At 41.6% G+C, this 15,178-nt stretch overlaps 1 protein-coding gene across 5 annotated transcripts in view; it reads left to right on the forward strand.

Annotated features, from left to right (window-relative positions):
• Positions 1-13,293, forward strand: part of PEAK1 (pseudopodium enriched atypical kinase 1) — a 114,840-nt gene extending 101,547 nt beyond the window's left edge. For all 5 annotated transcript variants that reach the window (XM_080626311.1, XM_080626312.1, XM_080626310.1 and 2 more), the window contains one exon: positions 5,615-13,293. In XM_080626311.1, the coding sequence (XP_080482437.1) occupies positions 5,615-6,772 (1,158 nt within the window). In that variant the 3' untranslated portion in view covers positions 6,773-13,293. The remainder of the gene's footprint in view (positions 1-5,614) is intronic.
• The last annotated feature ends 1,885 nt before the right edge of the window (positions 13,294-15,178 follow it).

The raw sequence follows: 15,178 nt of genomic DNA on the forward strand, positions 1-15,178 counted from the left end.
GTAATTACTGTGTCACCGGTGTGAACTACTGCCACTTTCGGTATTAAACTCACACGGAAATTACGATATCATAGACACATAGAAATCATGGTTCAGAGTCCACATGGAACAATACAGCCGTCAAATCCAGCGTGGTTATGGCCTGCAGCTTGCGTGTTCTGGCCACAAGCACATGTTGCAATGCAGCTCAGGCAGGATAACAGGAACTGCAAAGGTGCAAACAGCTCAAAAGGAGCAGTTAAATTTATTGCTTTGACTGATACAGGGCAGCAGCATCAGTTCTTCTAGCAGTAAAACTTTAGGCTTTCTGCTAAGGTTCCTGTCGCAAGCATAAACCAGAGCAATGCAGAAGTACATAGTTATAGGGCTGAGTATGGCTGACAGTTTCCTTGTTGCAGCTGACAGTTGTTTTCCCGTTCTGTTTGGTCTGTCACAGTGTGCTAAGGTGGGGTTTTGGTAACTCAGTTTCCTAGTGGAGCTTCTTGGCAGAAGTGTCACTAAAGGTCATCCCAGAACTTCGTGCTTCTGATGAAAATAAAGCTCTGGATGTTCATCTTTCAGCCCGTCCCGAGTTCAGTCCCAGCAGCGTAGAACCCTGTATTTTGGCACATCATTAAAAAGTCAAAGCTCTGTTCCAAGGCCAGATCAAGAAAATGAGGTCAATCAGAGATCAAACTGGCCTCCTTGGAAAACAGGGTTGTGCCAAGAACAAGCTATCAATTTGGGATTAGCAAGCTTTCATTCTGCACAGGATTTCATTTGCAGTTGTCCCTCTGTGCAATACAACGCAGCAGCACAGATGGTGCAGTCTTTGTGATCTTCTGTGTTTCTCATTTTCAGCATTTGTAAATTCATTTCCCACAATATTCATCATGCTCTAAGTTCACTGACACCCTGGAAAATGCATAGGACAGAGTGGAAATGAGATTCCCTGCTGGTAAAGTGGAAGTCAGCTGATGGCACAGTAGGCTACTGGCCTCATAAAGGAAAAAGAAAAGCTAATGCAGAACAGTTTTTAGAAGCTCTGAGCCATTAAAATTTTGCTTCTTAGGGATGGGGGCAGAGGGGAGAAAATGGAAATGGTAGGATATACGGAAACTTGTTCCCACCCCTCGAAATGTGACTGGAGTTTAGTTCATATGGATGCACTAAAGTAAAGATACATGATGGCTGCATTCCAGTGAAAAGGAAGATGGAAAGTTTCCATTCTTTCCTACCTGGATCTCTGCTTTTTCTCTCATTGTTTTCTTGCATCATGTGGAAGGGCTTTTTACCAACATTGCTTCACCTTTTGAACAACCAGCGCTTTATCAGCTTTCGAAATGAGGTTTGCCAAACCCTTATCAACACCTTCCTTTCAGCTACTATCACATACCGTATCTTCATAGCTCAGCTGATTGTATTTCATTAAAGGAAATGGTAAATGAGGGATTGATCCTACTTTGTGTTGGTGTTTCAGTCCAGGTATTTTCACCTTTTTTCTTTCCCCATACCCAAAAAAATAGGAATTCAACATGCGAGGTGTGTAAAAGGCAACAGGTTTTCCATGGTGGAACAGACAAAAGCTTTAAAAGTCATGCAAAGAAAACTGGGCCATATATTTACTCACAGTTTCAACACAGCATTAACTGTCACAAACAGAAAAGCTCTGTATCCACTCCTTTAGCAATCCATCACAAGCAGTCTAAAACACTGCTCCCTAAATCTTTTCAAATGTAAATCTAGACTTTGGTTGCATTATTGACTAACCATTTTGAAAATGTTATTCCAGTACAGGCTGGAATACAGAGTTATTCCAATACAAAAAGCTAGGATGAGCATTATTACCCATTAACAGTATTAAACACTAACATTCAGCACTCTATTGCAAAATGGGAATATAAAATAGAGTTCCGAGTAGAATCTGCAACCCAGAAAATGATAAATAGTACAAGAAGTTTGTCAGTAAATAGTATTTACATTCTGTAAGCTTTCTTTGAACAGATCAGTAAGAAAACTTGGTCTGCCTCCACTGCTTTCAGCACATTTTCTTCATTCTAATGAGATATTGGTAAATAAGAATGTGAGCTGTCCAATCTAAAGCCCCAGGAGTTACCTGGACTCAAGCAGCTGCATTTCACAGCAGAAGTCTGAAGAGTAGCCAGATGCTTAGAGGAATAGTAGTTTAATGCAGGTTTGTCTTGGTGGAAGTGTTTTCTGAATTCAGACAGGTGACCATTTGTTGTCATACTCCAGTTTTGGGGTGCAGCTTGTAGACAGCCCAGCTTTCCATTCCCCTTGTCAAGTACAAAGCATTTAGTGTACAGATTTTAGTGTTTGTTTCTATAGTCAGCAATTTAATCAGCCTTAAATAACCCAGCTGCCTCTTCCACTTCTCACTTCATGGTGTTCATAAACTGAAAGCAAGAAGCAGAAAACACTTCTCTAATAAGATCATAGCTCTCTTGACTTTGTAGATAGTGCATGCATGTTCATGTACCCATATACTTCCCTGTCTCAAACAAGAGAAGTAAAACTGTCCAAAAGCCATCCCTGTTGGGCATTTGTGGGTGTATTGGCTATCTTCTTTAACAGCGAATAAGGAGGGGAAAACTCCTTTCACTAATGCAGTCATTTTAGTATTGGTTTTAATCATAATAGTATTTAGCCTTTCATTTCTGTTTTGTTGGTATAAAGAGAGGAGTCTGAAACTCCTAAAAGTGACTTTGGGGAAAGTTTGTGCTGTGGATTCAGACTTGAGAGTGGACGCTGCTCTGAAGGATTTTGTGGACCACAGTAACAGTGGAGTTAATATAGTGGCTTGTTCACTCTGGGAAGTGTTACAAGGGTCATTACAAACAAAGCTCTGTTCTGCTTGATGCTGGAGAGGTCTTCACTGGAATACTGTATTCGTTATAGGGTACCACTCTTCTGAAAGATGTAATAAATGGGGAGAACCCAGAAAAGAGCAACAAGAATAGGAGAGTTAGAAATAAAGATAGGAGGAGTGAGGGCTGGAATGAGGGAAAAGAAGGCAATGAAGAGAGGGTGAATTACATTTCCCAAGTGTGAAGGTATAACGTTAAAAGATGGGAATTGATATTTTTTAATATCCCAGCTAGGAGAAGGGCCATCAGTTTAATTGTAAAATAGGCTTAGAATTGAATAGCAGGAAGGGGAAGGAAGAGAAAGGAGAAGATAGAGAAGGACAACTCACTTTTGGGGTGTCTTTAGTAGGCTGGAAAGGCATTCCTTAGGAATGATCCAGCTGGCAGCATACAGATCAGGCAGTTCTGCTGGCTCAGAGGAAAAGGGAATGAGTGCAAAGGCAGTGTACTCCGCCCTAATAGCTGAATGCCTTTTGGTGCAGAGGTACATGGCCAGTCATTTGTAAATCAGAAGGAAGCATCACCACCTCCACAGAGGCCTGTGAGAGCTGCTTTTGTACCATTTGAGAGCCCTTTCCTGAAGTAAGTAGGAAAATTAGGCTGCCTAGGACTGAAATTAGAAACTAGGAATAACTGTTGATTCCTTTTCTTTTTCTATCGGCAAGGAGAAATCCTTTTCATATGCTTTAAAAAAGGCCTTGTATTCACCAAACTGAGAAGTATTAGTCCTTTTAAGAACAAATACTCTGTGGATTATATCTTCCTAATAGAATAGAATGTAGTACAAAAGCTAAGGGTAAATGCTTGATTGCACTTTTCTTACCAGCAAGTAAGCTTGACCTTAAAATTAAAACTCTTTCAGAATGGGTTTCTATTTTGGATTAGGTCACTTAAGTACTTCTAAAACTAAAGGCTGGATTACAACACCCTGAACTTACTCTGCAGTTGGAATTTATTATTCCCGTGGTTGGCTGTACAGGAAAAAGGCCATGGACTTGCAGGGCATGGAAGACTAAATTATTCCATTTTCCTTAATAGCTGTTCTCCCACTCTGATTTGATACATGCTGGGAGGGTCTATATAACACTTTTCTACTCCTGCCTTCTGTGCAGTATTAAGTATGTGATAAATCTGTGTCTCCCAGACACAATCAGCTGGCATTTTCTTTTTATGTATAATTCAAAGGTTAATGCTGGCTTTTTACTATATTTGTTTAAACTTTTGTAACCCTTGAGAGAAGGGGGGGGTGAACTTGCCATCAGGAACTGACTTCACCTCTAACAGGATAAAATATATTTGCAAATATGAATTGGCAAGAGCCACTGTCCAAACAGGGCAATTCTCAGCGTCTCCACAGAATTATGACTTTCCTCACTCCAATAAAATGGACTAGAAAATGCATTTTTCACATTTGTTTCTGCATGGCAGTTAGAAACAGTCAGTTTAAGCCACTGTGTACGTCATATGCAGGGAAATCTAAATGCACAGTATTGAAGACAGGAGGACAGTCAAATACTGTTACTACTTGTGTCTACTTTCATAGGATTATTTGGCAATGCACTTTTCTCATCAATAAGCAGCAGACTGGATCTCCCATTAAACTATATTTCTTAACCCCATAAGCATATAAAAGATGAAAGTTTTGGTTTCTAGTGAGATGTATTCCTATTTTCCTTTGAGCTTTGCAGTTGGAGCATTATACCAACTGAATGCTTGGGCTCTAACCTTGTAAAGCTTACAACATACACACAACTTTACACACTTGAAATGATCTCCCTGAAGTCAGTAGAACTAAGGTTGACATGCAAAGTTCAACACACTTGAGTCTTTGTAAGGCTGTAATGTTAATCAGTAAGTGCCTTAGAACAGAGGCCCTAATAGAGATTGTCCAGTGACTGTTGTCAGAGGGTTGGAGCAGCCAGTTGTTATGGCAGTGCCAACAATTACTAAGGATAATTATTATGGTGATAATGTACATGTCAACAAGATATTGCTGGACAGAATCAAATACAGCTCTATACAGCAAAATAAAAACATACTTAGGATCAATGCAGTTAAGGTACCATGTTCTACTGAGTTTCCATTCCTCATCTCAGGCAGAGCAAGTCCGCTTGCCAACAGCCTCTGCCGTGCACACATACACCCTTCACTGCAGACATGATGGGTTAGCTTGACACAGCTGCAGCTGATAGATTGCAGTTTCCAGTTACAGTGGGCAAGGAGCATGCATGCAGTCACTTAGCTCAGCTCTCAGGTGGTAACTTGTTATGCTGTGCTAACTCAGTCCTGCAATCGTTTGATCATACCCTCAGATATTCTCTGCATGTTTGTTTGTATCTCCTATTGCTGTTGATTATTTTTACCTTGTTCAAGCTTCACACCAAGCTGAGAGAAGAACGCAAAAGAGAATTATATGGATAAAGAGTGAAGTAAGCTTCACTGTGCATTTGCCATGTGTCAGCTGCTGTTCTGTCTGGGAGTGCAACCTGCCTGAACTGTATTTTCCAGTGAATAATATATGCACAGGGAGATCTGTCCGCACGTGTTGGTCTGCACTTGCTCACTATCCAGTGGAAAGTGTTCATGTGCCTGAAGATAGGCTGCCAAGGTCAGTTCAGGAAAGAACTTTTTCAGTGTTTGTGTTTAGGGTTACCCTGTGAATACCCATCACCAAGGTACCTATTAAATATATAGATAGATTTACAAATTTAAGTGTTATGTCTGTTCTGTTTATTTTCTTCCCTCAGATTTGTAAAAGCAAAGCTAAGGAATCCCAGCAGTATTATCACAGCCTGTCTATCCGGCAGAGCCTGGCTATCAACTTTAACATCCAGCAGGACTGTGGCCATTTCCTTGCTGAAGTGCCAGTTCGGCTCCTTCCGTGGGAGGATGCTGATGCACCAGAGGTGGAAGAAGAAGAGCAGGAAGAAGAGGAGAAAGAGCCTGAACAGAAGAGCAGAGACACTCCTACCAGTCCAGAGGCTTCACAGAAAGACAGCTCAAGCAACCAGGGGACCATCAGCAAGCCACGCAGCCGCGTTGTGGTCATCACGCGGGAGGTCCCATACTTAACAGTGGCCGACTTTGTGCGAGAATCTGCGCCCCGCCATGCAAAGAGCCCAGATTTGTATGAGAGGCAGGTCTGCCTGCTCCTTCTACAGCTGTGTTTGGGCCTGGAGCACCTGAAACCCTATCATATCACACACTGTGATCTGCGCTTAGAGAATCTGCTGCTTGTTCATTCCAGACCAGGCGGCAGCCCTCTGAGCTCCGAGTCCATGGAACCCAGCCCCAGCACTGCTTGCCCAGCCAGATTAATAGTGAGTAATTTCTCCCAGGCCAAGCAGAAGAGTCATATGGTGGATCCTGAAGTCCTACGGGATCAGTCCCGCCTTGCTCCAGAAATCATCACTGCAACACAGTACAAAAAGTGTGATGAGTTCCAGACTGGCATCCTCATCTACGAAATGCTGCACTTACCCAACCCCTTTGATGAGAATCCAGAGCTGAAGGAGAAGGAGTATACTCGTGCTGATCTCCCCAAGATTCCTTGCCGTTCCCTCTACTCTCAAGGGCTTCAACAACTTGCCAGCTGCCTGCTGAATCCCAACCCTTCGGAGAGGATCCTGATATCAGAAGCAAAGGGAATCCTTCAGTGTTTGCTTTGGGGTCCACGTGAGGACTTGTTCCATGCTCTAAGTACATCTTCCAACCCCTCGCGGAGAGATGCTGTGCTTCAGAACTGGCTGGATATAAAAAGGACGCTGCTGATGATCAAGTTTGCAGAAAAGTCCTTGGACAGGGACTGTGGAGTTATTCTGGAAGACTGGCTCTGTTGTCAGTACCTGGCTTTTGCCACTACAGACTCACTTCACCGCATTGTGAGAATCATGCAGCAGCACTAGTTTGTAGAGCCTGTTGCTTTTCATGAAGCACCTCCCACCTCCACCCCAGCCCTCCCTCCAGCTTGCCCTAGGGCTCACACTTCATACGAGTGTTAAGAAATAGCCTAGATATCCAAGCCAGCAACTCTGAGCAAATAGGTTCTAAGTGGAGAAACTTCATCCTGTACCCAGTATGACAGAAACTTTACCTTTTTTGCCAGGCCTGTTAGGGATTAGATTATATGTACATGACTGCATTTGGACCAGACAGTATGTAACTTGATTAATATCTGGCTGAAAAGGAGAGCAAACTTTGATACCACTATTTCTACCACTGCAGTAAGCAAATTGCCTTCCTCTGCTGTTAGCTTCTGTCATTTCTGTATGTAGCATTGGTTAGTGAATAGCAGTGACCATAAGCAGAGATGGATCAGTTGTGAGATGAGTGATCCACCATGCCACAAAACACTCATTTGCTTCCATGCCACATACCATGCAAAATTTGCCCTCAGCTTGGTCAGTCTCCCCCCCATGTGAGTGAATCCTCTTTCCTTTGGTCTCAACCAAACAGATTCTGATCTTTCTCTTACACTTTACGCCTTCTTTTTTCCCTCCCCAGCTGTGGCTCCCTTGCTGACTTGCAGCAAGTCTCAGTGGGCAGCAAGCATCTGTGCTCAGACCTCCTGCTCTGACTCACTGCCTACCCATCTCCTTTCTAATCACGGAGCCTTGATTTCAACAACACTGCCTTAATCAGACCATTACCCTTAGCTTAAGATCTCTGCATTAAAAAGCAGACTCTGCACACTTTGTCTATCCCATTTCCTACATGACATTCACCAGCCTGGACTGTTGATGTACTGTAGCTATAACCATGTTTATACAAGAACAATACAACACATGGTGGGCAATTGAAATTCCCCTTCCATCGCAAAAGGCACTAAAGCCTGACTTGAAATGGATAGGATGTACATAACCTTCTCTGACAATCACTGTTATGAATCTGGGATAAAAATAACAGCCACCTCTTCTGTTTTATTTTGGTCTGCTCTTGTCACTTGTGCCATATTGCAAAGTGGGACTGAAATTGGCTCTGCTGGTATGTTGGCAGGAGATAGAAATGTTTAGAGCTTGTCTGTGTGTAGCTAACAGGCCACATGGAGACACTTTTCCTGCAGACACAGTTCTCTGAAGGGTAAAAACAAGGGGGCAAAACCACTTGTTTAATTATTGAGGGAGCTGTTAAGTTTGGCAGCCACAACTAACAGTATCGTGATCCATTTTCCCCACAGCGGTGTTTGGCTGCTTATCTCTTGTCTGTTGTAACTAGTGTTTTCTAAGATGGCTGTAGACAACACCCTGAAAATGGAATGTGGTTAGGATAGCACAAAGAGCATTGCGGAGTTTTGGACTAGAGCAGGAACTGGGATCAGAAACAGCATTTTTAAAAACTCGACCTGAAGGAGCTTTTCACTTTGAGAGGCCACTGCTGACTTCCTTCCTTCTTCCTTCCTTCCCTGACCTCAGGGCCGTTTCCTCTGGAACCTCCGCAGCTGTACAGACAGTAGCTTTGCTCAGTCTTGCTAGGCTCTGAATTGCTTCCTGAAGCGCTCGGAAGAACTGATCTGGATGCAGGGGAAAAAGTGATACCCAATATTCTGACCTGGGTGATGGAAAGCAGGCAGCCCTAGTTATGAGCCTGTGCTTCGCTCCTATGGATCTATGTGCAATTCTTGTATGTATTTTTTTAAAGTTGTACATTACAGTGTTCACTTTACACACCAGCCTTTACCTGATGCTAGATCTGCAGCCCCTTCCTTTACTTTTCCTGGCACATAAATGCACAGATATCCATGTGTTCTTTTTATGGATTGATGTTTCATTTTAATTGTTAAAACTGTGAGGAATCAATTCACTTCAGCCTTGAAACAAATAGCCACTTTATACAGCATATGCATGCTTGGACCAGATACATGGAAACTGAACAAACAGTCCTGCAGGCTTAAAGTCAGCAAAACTAGCTCTGGATCCACACTGTACATCTGGAGGGGTTGAAATGTCTCTGTTATTCTTCTCTGGCATCTCTCAGAGCTAAGCTGAATAGTGTGTGGAAGCCTACATCGATTGTGCTGTAGTATAGACTGTCTTTGTGACCTTTCTAAAGATTTTTTCTGTTTAAACTTCTGATGATTATTCTGTTGTTTGATTCACCTGTATCAGTGAAGGATCAGGCAAGGATAAGGATAATATATTTTAATGTGATATATATATTTTCTTTCTCTTTTTGGCAAAAAGGTCAGGATGGTGGCATTGATGCAGAAAAAGAAGACAGTGCATTAAAAGCCCAAGTGCAATGTATGTAGTTGAGGTACTTCCACTACATTGGGAAAGAAAGTTTCTACGCTACTGCTGAGCAGCTTGTAGAAGAACCTTTACAAAGAATCACACACATGTTCAATGCAGCCCTGCTTTATCTGGACACAGGAGGGTAATGCTCTCATAGTTTAAATACACTGAGCATGACAAGTCACTTGTGTACTATCTACTAGCTATTAGTCACAATGTGTTGAGCTACGAGTAGGGCTTCTTGTTCTCTGTGGTCTAGTTTTGTGTTTGTTTCATAGTGTGTGTGTGTGTGCGCACATAACTTCTCACCTAACTCATACAGGCCGTACGAGCAATTCCTGGACCACTTGCCATTGCAGTGGGCTGATTCCTTGAAGCCGGTAGGTGTTTCTGTGTTCCTGGACATGTGTTCTCAGTGTCACTTTCGTGTCAACATGCACATGCAAAGCTGAGTTTTGAATGTTTTACAACCATCTGTATTTAATGCAGCTGGTCCGAAGCCTTTGTATCTCTAGCTATCTAATTTCAGTTTGTATCTTTTTGTGATGAACCAATACTCATTTTAGCTCTGCAGTATAATCAAGCATGGATAGATGTTGACTACCAATCTCTTTCTTGTGCAGCACTGGGTAAACTTTAGCAATTTGTAATGTTGTGTGTTTTTTTTTCTTTTAAAAAGAAGGAATGGTCAAAGTAGTCAAACACAATCTGGCCTGAGCTATTCCTTGGCGAGCTTGAGTCTGACTTTGCAGATACGCCCATAACTGATGATTGTAACTGTGTTTGTGGTGGCTCTCCATCCTGGCAACACATAGTGCCACATAAATATAGAAGAATGTATGCATTAAACTGATTGTAAACACATCCTAAGAATGCTACAGCATAATTGCTAAGCAAAAGGAAAAAAACCCGCTCTGTTTGTAACTGGGATCCTGTATATGGCAGGAACAAACCCCCGGCTGTGCATCTTACAACTTACTTGAATATGTGCACAGATCTTGAATTATTTGTTTTTAGCAATGTCGCACTTTCAGTTGAGCTCAAGAAACAGGAAGAGCTGCAAATCTAAGATAACAGTATTGACTGTAAATATATATTTTTCTATTAATAAAAGCTGTCATTCAAATATTTTTAACATGAACTCTAAAGATTTTTCCAGTGGAAACTAATTTCTGGGAAAATCAAATGCTTGTTTGAAGAATTACGATGAGTGGTTTCCGATCCTATTAGAGCCATTAAAACCCTCTCTAATGTTACAGAGAGAGCACAGTGATTGGATTCACAATGTTTAGTGCCTTGTCAAGAAACTCAAATGTAGCTGGTCAGTTGGTGGAAATCTTATTCTTTTCATAATAGCCCTAGAAATAATAGTGCCCACATTAAGATGCAAAAGACTTCCACACAATTAAATGCTGTACTTTGTATGACATGGAGTTGATCTATTCAGTGAGATTTGCTTTGGTGTTTCTGTGAACAAGTTCCTTTAGGTTGCTTGTAGTACAGCATAAACCTGAACTAACAAAATCCTGGGCTTTCAAATTTGGGATCTGCACAGGGAGAATAGTAGTGGATAACAAGTCGATTGGTCCAGGCTGACCACAGCATCAAAAGAAGCCTATTGCTTTGACAATCTACTGCAGAGAGCTCAGCTTCTAGGGGATGAGGAATCTGATAAGTCTGGAAGAAGCTGTGAAGGTAAGATGTGCTACTCCTGCTATAGGTAGTGGATGTGCTGCATTCCATACTCTGTGGTATGAAATGCAAACCTCTGTTAAAACAGGAATTCTACAGAACTGCTCCTAAGATGTTATGGAAAATGGTTTTGGTTTGTATTTCTTAAACAGGAATTACTTATTCACTAATTATCTTTCAAATGGCAGATCTGATCCAGTCAACATGCACCACCAGGTGAATATAAAGAGAATCTACTAGTAAAAACTTCTCCACAAATTTTCAGGAGTGAGGAAATCCAGAATTTTATTCTGGAGTGTCTGGAATGTCCAAATACAGAAGCCAAATTTTCCTTCAATACCCAGACATGATGATATCAATAACTCAAGCTAGGATATGTTGCTGGCCCACAGACAAGAATGCATGTAGCAATTACAGGAATGTTCCACCTTAAGTCTTTGTTGCTCCACACACCCCAGCAGCACCTACAAGGTATGAATGGATCATTTTGACATGTTAACACAGGGGAATTCCCACACGTTAGAGAGAAAAAATGTATTCTTTAAATAAATCACGTGTGGTAGGGTTCAGCTACTGGGAGGATTTATTCAGCAGCTTCACACTGTAGGTCCTTAGCTTTAGCACCTAAACATAGTATTTGCTGCTGAAACAAAATGTATGTTTCTCAATCCTTGCGCTGACACGCCCCACCAAAATTAATTCTTTTCTTTGCAATAGCAGTTGAATTGATGTGTAAATATAAATTAAATAGACCTGGATTTATTTAAATCAATTCTAACTTTTCTGAGGGATACAGTGAATCAGACCTTTTAATGCACTTTCCTTTCACCCTTTTCCCAGATAGGAATTAAGCTGTTTCTCTGGAGAAGTAGTATGTGACCACTACACCCTGCATGACTGGCCCATCTATTTTACTCTGATTTTGCAGAAGTAGTGCTGGTTCTGCTAAAACTCCTGTAGAGCCTAGAGCACAATCAGCCCCCTTCAGTCCATGCAGAGAGAGATGTGGTGATGCTGTAGTTACGCAGTAAGGTAACATCAAAGAAGTGCAGAACAGAATTTCAAATACCTTTATAAAAATACACCTGTGGAAATATCCTGTAAACAGTCATCTGGATGCCAAACACTTCAAGGGAGGAATACACCAAAAATACTCTTCAAAAGAAATACTGGGGAGAAGTTTCTTTAGGGCACCCTCAGCTCCAACAGGAGGAATGAGTCTTTCCCACTGCTCTGCGGCAGAGGATTTCTAGTAGATATTTGTATGGCTTGTATTATTCACCTGGATGCAGTATTAGAAGGATGGAGATTTTGAATAGGTGTAGAATGTAACTGAACTGCTTTCCTGTAAGTCTCTTTGCACTGGTGCTCCACTCAGCATTTAGTTGGAAACTGCAGAATGCTTTCAGATCAAGCAGAGCTGCCAGTGAGAAATGAAATACTCCACTTCTCTCTACATAAGCATTTTACCACTCGACAGAATTTGAAATCTGGTTTGTACTTCAGACTATAAAGATTATTTTTTTTCCATTAATCCAAGGGGAAGATTTCAGGGATTTAGAAGAGGTTGGAACTTTTTTTATATGGAGGAAATATTTGTTCATATATATACATATATATATATTAGTGCGTGTGGGCATGTTTTAATATATATATATGTATGTATATGAATTTTTGTATCCCAAAAGTAGTCTTTGCCCCTTATGCTTGAAAATATATATATTATATATTGTATATATAATATATATTTAAGAGTGTGTAAATTTGAATATGGTCATTTCATCAATAACACCTCTTCCAAAATGACTCGAAACTTCTGTTTCTTTGTCCTTTGGCTTGTTGGTATTAGAAGGTTTTGCAGTTGAAATTCTTGGGTTTTTTTCTTTTAACACTTGATTATGCTGAGCATTGCAGAATATGTGCTTGTTTTTAATCCAAGGGGAAAACTTATTTTTCAATTCGGGATTCAGAAAGCGATGGACTTTTCTAAACGGGATTTCTTGAATCCCTTCAATAAGGGATTTGTTTGGGTTTGGTTTTTTTTTTTCATTTCAACTCCATTCTTGTGGGTAATTTGTATTTGGAATTCCTGGTTGCATTGCTTTTATCTGGTGCTTCATATGGATATTTACACATTTTTATATAAGTATATAAACTTCAAGCCTTCCTTTGTGATCAGGGGCAGTTACACTCTGGTTTGCTGTGGTACTTTGCTGTGTACTCTGTGGCATTCATGTTACTGTGTAAATAAACTAGTTTTATTACACTCAAAATCAAACCTGCAGATGTCTCATTTTTCTCTCTTCCTAGGGAATTAGACAAAAATGTGTGTTTCTGAGGAAAATGCATGTGGCAAGTTCAGCAAAAGACAAATACAGTACAAGAATAGCTGGCTGGTTTGCAGTGGGGCAGATCCAGCCTTTGGTTGACAAGACTGATGCTCAGCATCTCCTGCCTTGCCACCACAGTGGCCAGGCATCCCAGCTGCAGGAATTGCCAGTGGCTGGGACATTGCAGCACCTCCCTTATCTGGTGTTTTCCCCTGAAGCCTCACCATGGCTGGCACTATTTTGGCTCCATCTGGACAAGTGGCAGCAGCAGCCCAAAAATAAAGTGGCCACCAGCAGCTGCTGTTGATTGAACCAGAGTCTTGTAAGGCCTTCTTGGAGAGAAGTGACACATTAATGAAAACAGACAGTCAAATGTCCAAACTGAGGCAGCCATTAATCACTAAAGGAGCTGAGCCAAAGTTAGCAGTTTCCCTAGTGTGGACAGGGCTTAAATGACCTGCTGTGAAGGAATAAAATGGCTCTTAAATCAAATTTTTATATGCTGTGACAAAGCAGGATGCCTCTAAGGCAGTTGTCTGCAGAGAAATTCATTGTGTCTGATCCGTTACCTTGAAGCATACAACCTGATGGAGGAGTTGTGAAAAACAGATGGGATAATATGCATCTTCCATGATCATGCAGACACACTTCAGTGGCAGTGAGATCAAACAGCTCAATTTTGTACTCAGATTTAATAGGCAGCAGTGGTGGCTGCAGATGCTGATTTATTAGCATAGAACAGGTGACACCATTTCCATCAAAGCAGTGCTGTGCTTCTGCACGACAATCACACTGCTCACAAATACACTTAAAAAACCTCAAAACAAAACCCAGCATCCTGAGGGCACTATTCTCCCCACAGCTACAGTGGATTTGCACAGGTATGTCATCAATTAAAATGATGAGAATTAGTCTAGAGTGTTAACTACTACAGGCTTTTCACATTTATCCCATAGACATTGTTCCAAAGCCTTTCAGAACCAGTTTAAGCTGCTGTTCTCATCGTTTTTAAGAACACAAAGCTAACTGGCTCCAGAGGTGTCACTAAATGTGCAATACATTTAACAGCCTGACAGATATTTTGGCTTTGCCAGAGTAATCCCTGTTCACTTCAACAAAGTGCCATGGACTTAGCTTAACAGTCAGATTATGCCATTTGTCAGTGGCAGTCACCGCTCTGGAGGGAAAGGATATGCAAACATAGGCTGAAACCTTGTCGAGACATGATAATTATACTAGTTTAAATAAAATCTGTTTGAAATTAATTTAGTTATGTCAGTGCAAAGCCTCTGGTGGGTGTCCTTAAGCGGTCACAGACTGGCATTCTCATTTCAGCTTGCGCCAGGAGCGGATGCCAGTGAAGCCAACAGATGCCTGGTTTCGGTTGATACAACAATGCCTGTGTCAGGTTTTTCACCACTCAGAAGTTCACCTTATGGTAGACAGGCCCTCAGGATCTGTGTTCTTCTGCATGAGAAACCTTTATTTTCTAGAAAATCTCCATGCATCACTTGAGCTCTGCAGGCTGTTCCTTTCCCCCGAGTTAATGAGCTTCCATGCTGCCATATATGAATCACTCCTTACCCAGCAGTGGTTTTAACCAGAATCAGATAGAAGCAGCCAGCTCACAAGTCAAACATTTGCCACAATCTATCCTGCAGAGAAAGGCTGTAGTTTCCTTTCAATTCTGAGCTAAGATTCATAGGTCTGTGAAGAAAGATGTGCACTAAAACATCATGTTGGGTCTTCAGATCTACTGCACTTCACTTGGTGCTGCTGCTGCTACTGCAGGAGGCAACGCTAGAGCCTGGTGCTGAGCCCATCCACTTGGAAGATGGAGGCAGGCTTCTTGCTATCATTTCAGTGCTTTCAAATGAGCACAGAAGTCATTGTCTGGCAAACAGACACTGAGGGAGCCACTGGGAGATCAGCTTGGAGACCCTGAAGCAGATCGGCATGTATCAAATCAGAGAACTTAAAATTACAGCTATCGCATGTGCATTTTCTGTTAGCATCTCCTGCTCTCATCCCCTTGTTTTGCTGTCATTAAGGTGTTATT

This window comes from Psittacula echo, assembly GCF_963264785.1.
Source record: "Psittacula echo genome assembly, chromosome: 10".
Taxonomy (NCBI): domain Eukaryota; kingdom Metazoa; phylum Chordata; class Aves; order Psittaciformes; family Psittacidae; genus Psittacula; species Psittacula echo.